This window comes from Malurus melanocephalus, unplaced genomic scaffold, assembly GCF_030028575.1.
Source record: "Malurus melanocephalus ecotype Western Australia unplaced genomic scaffold, MMel_1.1 scaffold_941, whole genome shotgun sequence".
In the NCBI taxonomy this organism is placed as follows: Eukaryota; Metazoa; Chordata; class Aves; order Passeriformes; family Maluridae; genus Malurus; species Malurus melanocephalus.
The window spans coordinates 64,172-69,935 of record NW_026624173.1 but is presented as its reverse complement, the minus strand read 5'-3'; the positions used below and the strand labels follow the sequence as shown (position 1 = coordinate 69,935).

The following is a 5,764-nucleotide window of genomic DNA, read 5'->3' as shown; positions in this document are numbered from 1 at the left end:
GCACCCCCGGTGTCCGGCATCTTCCAGAGGCCGACGGGGACCCCAGGTAGGGAGCAGGGCCTGGTGGGAGGATGGAGCTGGGTAAAGGTCAGGATGTGGGGTCCCTGTAGGGAGCAGGGTCTGGGGACTGGATTTGGAGCTGGGGTAAAGATCAGGATGTGGGGTCCATGTAGGGAGCAGGGGCAGGATTTGGAGCCGGGGTAAAGATCAGGGCCTGGGAGGGAGGATGTAGGGTCCCTGTAGGGAGCAGGGCCTGGTGGGAGGGTGGAGCTGGGTAAAGGTCAGGATGTGGGGTCCCTGTAGGGAGCAGGGTCTGGGGGCTGGATTTGGAGCTGGGTAAAGGTCAGGATTTGGGGTCTGTGTAGGGAGCAGGGACAGGATTTGGAGCTGGGATAAAGATCAGGGCCTGGGAGAAAGGATGTGGGGTCCCTGTAGGGAGCAGGAGCAAGATTTGGAGCGTGGGTAAAGATCAGGGCCTGTGAGGGAGGATTTGGGGTCTGTGTAGGGAGGAAGGCCTGGTGGGAGGATGGAGGCTGGGTAAAGGTCAGGATGTGGGGTCTGTGTAGGGAGCAGGGTCTGGGACAGGATTTGGAGCTGGGTAAAGATCAGGGCCTGGGAGAGAGGATTTGGGGTCTGTGTAGGGAGCAGGACCTGGTGGGAGGATGGAGCTGGATAAAGGTCAGGATGTGGGGTCCCTGTAGGGAGCAGGGTAGGATTTGGAGCTGGGTAAGGATCAGGGCCTGGGAGAGAGGATTTGGGACCCATGTAGGGAGCAGGGTCTGGGGGCTGGATTTGGAGCTGGGATAAAGATCAGGGCCTGGGAGGGAGGATTTGGGGTCTGTGTAGGAAGCAGGGGAAGGATTTGGAGCTGGGGTAAAGGTCAGGGCCTGGGAGGGAGGATTTGGGGTCCGTGTAAGGGAGCAGGGGCAGAATTTGGAGCCAGGGTAAGGATCAGGGACTGGGAGGGAGGATGTGGGGTCCCTGTAGGGAGCAGGGTCTGGGGGCTGGATTTGGAGCTGGGGTAAAGATCAGGACCTGGGAGGGAGGATTTGGGATCCATGTAGGGAACAGGGCCTGGCGGGAGGATGGAGCTGGGTAAAGGTCAGGATTTGGGGTCCCTGTAGGGAGCAGGGGTAGGATTTGGAACTAGGTAAGGATCAGGGCCTGGGAGGGAGGATTTGGGGTCCGTGTAGGGAGCAGGCCCTGCAGAGGGGACTGGGCACTGCAGTTTGGGGTCAGTGCTGGAGCAGAGAAGTTCTCAGGGGCTGAGCTGTGCTCCCTGAGATGCAGGAGAGAGGAAGAGGAGCCAGGRTGGGTGATAGAAACCATCAGAGGGTGCTGGGGAGGTGTTGAAGGGATTGTGGCTGAGTTTGCCTGGGGGTCGCAGCCCCGCCACGCCTGCAGTACCTGCTGGAGCCCCTCCACCCCACGGTGCACACGCAGCGCGGCGCCACGGCCACCCTGCCCTGCGTCCTGCGCGCCCTGCCCCACAACTACCGCGTCAAGTGGAGCAAGGTGGAGCCGGCCAACTACGGCGAGAGCGTCATCATCATCACCAACGGSATGTACCACAAGAACTACGGGCCGCTGAGCCCGCGGGTGCGCCTGCGGCACAGCCACCGCTACGACGCCTCGCTCACCATCACCGACGTGGCGCTGGAGGACGAGGGGAGATAYCGCTGCCAGCTCGTCAACGGGCTGGAGGATGAGAGCATCTCGCTCACGCTGCACCTGGAGGGTGAGGTTGGGCTGTGTCTCCTGGGGATGAGGCAGGAGAGGGACCSTGGGCTGGGCTGGAGGGGTGTGGCTATCTGCCTCCACCCCTATCCCCTATTGCATTGTCCTACTCCCCAGCCTTAAATTCAGCTCTGAATCTCCTCGGGAAGAGAATCTCCCTCACCCTGTCCCTGTCCCTGTCYCTCCAGGTGTCGTGTTCCCTTACCAACCCAGCAACGGGCGCTACAAATTCAACTACCACGAAGCCAAGCGAGCCTGCGAGCAGCAGGACTCCCGCCTTGCCACCTACCAGCAGCTGTACAAAGGTGAAAYRTTAAAAAAAAATCCCTCTTCAGCCYAAAACCGCAYRTGGCTGGGCACTRGGAGGAGGGAAGTGCCGGTGCTGAGCCACCTCTCACCCCACAGCCTGGACAGAGGGTCTGGACTGGTGCAACGCTGGCTGGATCCTCGACGGAACCGTCCACTACCCCATTATCAACTCGCGGGAGCCATGTGGTGGCCGCCTCCTCCTGCCCGGTGTCCGGACCTACGGTGCCAAGGACAAGCAGAAGGACCGTTTCGATGCTTTCTGCTTCACCTCCGCTCTTCAAGGTACTGGTGCAGTCCCCTGTCCTTCTCATGGTGCCACCCAGCCCCAGGGCTGGGGCTATCTGCAGGATGACATCGCGGTGGCCGCTCACCCGCGGTGTCCCCACCCATCCCCAGGCCAGGTTTATTTCATCCGGGGCCACCTGAACTTCAAGGAGGCTGGGCAAGCGTGTCGCAACCACGGGGCAGCCATGGCCAAAGTGGGCCAGCTCTACTCGGCCTGGAAGTTCTCTCAGCTGGATCGCTGCGACGGGGGCTGGCTGGCRGACGGCAGYGTCCGGTACCCCATCACCACACCCCGCCAGCGCTGCGGGGGCYTGCCCGACCCCGGCGTCCGCAGCTTCGGCTTCCCCAGCAAGGAGATGAGGACCTACGGCACCTACTGCTTCGTGGGGAAGTAAGAACTCTGAGAGGAGAGGTGGGCTGAGAAAAGGGGACGGTGTTGGGATGCCAGCCCTCGTCACCTGGGTAGAGAGCGTGAGGCGGGGTAGGAGGGGTGGTCTCCCAGCRGTTTTGGGTGGCTCGTGCATCCTCTGGTGAACTGGTAGAGCTGGATTTGGGTGCTCAGTGCATCCTCTGATGGAGTGGGTGCCCACGTCCCTGCTGTGAGGTTCGTGGGGTGTTTGGGACTTACTGGAGAAGCCAGACCCACTGCTGGACCAGGAACGGGGGATCTAATCCATCCCCCTCAGCAAACAGCACAGGCTGCCCATTCCCAAACCCCAGTGAATCCCTTGCCCCATCCTCGCTCCCCGCAGCCACGAGGACTCTGGTGGCTCTGGCCTGTGACCACAGCTAGTGGCTCGGGCTGGTGGCCCTGGCTGGTGGCCCCACTCATGGCTCTGGCTGGTGGCCCACTGGTGGCCCCACTGGTGGCACCACTGGTGGCACCACTGGTGGCTCTGGCTGGTGGCCCCACTGGTGGCACCACTGGTGGCACCACTGGTGGCTCTGGCTGGTGGCCCCACTGGTGGCTCTGGCTGGTGGCACCACTGGTGGCTCTGGCTGGTGGCCCCACTGGTGGCACCACTGGTGGCCCTGGCTGGTGGCCCCATTGGTGGCTGTGTCTGGTGGCCCCACTGGTGGCACCACTGGTGGCCCCAACTGGTGGCTCTGGCCAGTGGCTCTGGCTGCTGCAAGCACAGAGTGCTCGGGCTGGGCATTAACGAGTGTGACTAATGATATGTTGCCTTCTCAATTAATAAAGCAACAGCAAAGCTGTGCAAAGGCAAAGGCATGTGCTCGCCTGGCTCCTTCCCCTGGGACCATCTGGCCTCTCTGTGAGGGGAATTCAACAGGGGTTTTCCATCCCCAGCAACCTGTCCAGGGGTTATCTGTGTTCCAGCCTCACTTTAAGGGTTTTATGAGTGTTGCTGTTCAATRCTATAAACTATAAAAAGAGAACTATAAAAAGCTCTGGAGCTGATCCAGTGCAGGGGGAATAACAGCACAAGGAGGCGGCCTGGCACTGGTGATGTGCCCTCCCAGCCCCACGTGTTTGCTGGGAGGCCCTGACCAGTGCCCAGTGCCCTGGGATGTGGGGGTACTTTGAGTTGTGTCCCCCTGTTTCTGTGGCCTCTGGGGACGTCTCTGTGCCCAGGCTCTCCAGTGCAGCCACACTCCCAGTTTTGGGGCTGTGTAGCCTTGCCAGTCCCATCCCTGTGCCAGGTCCCCCCAAATAACCAGGTCACCACTCTGCACCATCTCTTCACTGGTTTTAATACCCACGGAAGCACAGAGAGGGGGTTTGGGCAGCATGTACCCACTCCAAGCGTGCAGCAGTGGCTTCTGCCTTTCCTGGGAAGTGCAGGAGCCCCCCTGCCTCCCAGGATGGGTGCTGAGCTGAGGCAGAGCTTGGATGTCCCCATGTCACACCCCCCCCCCCCCAAAAATGGGGGTCACAGGATGAGGACCCTGGGGCAGAGATGGGAGAAGGTGGCTGGAGGTGACACTGGCACGTCACCGCCATCCCCCACCCACGGTGTCCCCTTTGATTTCAACTCTGTAGTGACTCTGGGAACAAAACTCCCGTCGTGCTGCRTTTCGGGTCACTGCCGGCTCCTTTCGAGGGGGTCTTTAGCCATGAGGATTTCTTTGTACAGATAYAAAACAAACAAGGGGGCAGACACCCAGCAGGGAGGTTTCACACCACGCCGGGCTCTGTGCCAGGGTCCCAGTGCYGTCCCCATCCACACCAGCTCCAGACTCTGGCCAGGTGGTGGCTGTGCCCCGGGGACTCACTCAATTTTCAGGGGGATGAGCCACGCCTGGGGGGACACAAGAAGACCCAGGTGAAGGCAAAGCTCCACGGGCATGTTCAGGGGGGTCGGGAGGAGCCCGTCACACACCAGGACGACAGGCCAGCTGGGGCGGCTCCCATGTGCCATCCTCCCGGCATCGGACGATGGGCGAGCGGCGCGGGGAGAAGCCGTGCCGGCACTGGTACCGCGCGATGGAGCCGATCTCGTAGCGCTGCTTTGGTTTGCCAAAGGCGCGGGCGTTGCTGAGCGCCGGGGGCGGCCCGCACTGCACTGCAAGGGGCGGGGGTCGGCTCAGAGCAGCCGGCTGTGAGCGCCCCTTAATCCTGGAGCAACCCCCAGAATGCCCAAACAAGCTGGGGGTCCCGTGCGCAGGATTTGTTTCGCTGCTGGGGGATGGTGGGGAAGCCCMTTTTTGGGGACACAGCTTACCCAGCCCCATCTTGCAGGTGTAGGAGAGGTGGTAGTTGCAGGGCACGTCGCTCCACTGCCCTCCATCGTGCCACACGATGACCACGCAGTTCTCCCCGGAGAGGAAGTAGCTGTCGGGYTGCCCGGGGTGCCAGTTCTCGTAGAGCTGGGGGGACAGGCGGGACGGGGTGCGCGGGGCACCCCAGCACACCCCTTAAGTGGGGAAGAGGGGGTCCCTGCACCAGCACGCACCCATCTGCAGCCTCCTGGCTGTGACATCCCTGTCAGGAATGAGGTCCCACCTCCATGCCCTCATGGCATGGCCTTGGGACCCCAAATCCCGGGGTCCGGCTCCTCTGAGGATGCTCARCCCGAGTGAGGCAAGCGGCTCTTGTGTTTGGGAGCTTCAAATCCCGGCCCCGGGGCCGGAGCCCGGTGCTGGAGGAGGATGACGAGGTGCCAGGCAGGGTGGTGTCCCCCCGTGGGGACACACGAGGGTTGGCAGCCCCACTCACCAAGGGACTCCCGTCTGACCACTGGAAATCYCCCTCGATGGTCCGGTCGTTCAAGCCGATCCATTGGTACTCCCTGTACTGGTCTGGGGGACAAGGGGGGTGTTGGAGGCAGGGACACATCCCGGTCCCCCAGCGCCACCCGTCAGGAGGGGGCTCAAAGGGTGCTGGAGGCTGAATTCGGCAACATTTGGGGTCTGAGCGTCAGCGGGAGGTGCGGGTGTCCCTGAGCCTGCAGCGGGAGGGTGCTGGGAGCTT

The 5,764-nt window shown here is 62.2% G+C and overlaps 2 protein-coding genes across 2 annotated transcripts in view; one reads left to right on the top strand and one right to left on the bottom strand.

The window, feature by feature from the left end:
* Positions 1-1,085: 1,085 nt before the first annotated feature.
* Positions 1,086-3,306, top strand: HAPLN2 (hyaluronan and proteoglycan link protein 2). Its single transcript, XM_057386256.1, has 5 exons — positions 1,086-1,095; positions 1,388-1,738; positions 1,926-2,042; positions 2,143-2,328; positions 2,443-3,306. The coding sequence occupies exons 1-5, from the start codon at positions 1,086-1,088 to the stop codon at positions 2,724-2,726; spliced, it is 948 nt and encodes a 315-aa protein (XP_057242239.1). The 3' UTR covers positions 2,727-3,306.
* Positions 3,307-4,207: 901 nt separating this feature from the next.
* The window catches only part of BCAN (brevican), a 20,483-nt gene continuing 18,926 nt past the window's right edge, over positions 4,208-5,764 (bottom strand). The window contains exons 12-15 of the mRNA XM_057386261.1: positions 5,510-5,592; positions 5,016-5,160; positions 4,674-4,856; positions 4,208-4,592 (exon numbers count right to left, since the gene is read on the bottom strand). Coding sequence (XP_057242244.1) covers positions 4,567-4,592; positions 4,674-4,856; positions 5,016-5,160; positions 5,510-5,592 — 437 coding nt within the window. The 3' untranslated portion in view covers positions 4,208-4,566. The remainder of the gene's footprint in view (positions 4,593-4,673; positions 4,857-5,015; positions 5,161-5,509; positions 5,593-5,764) is intronic.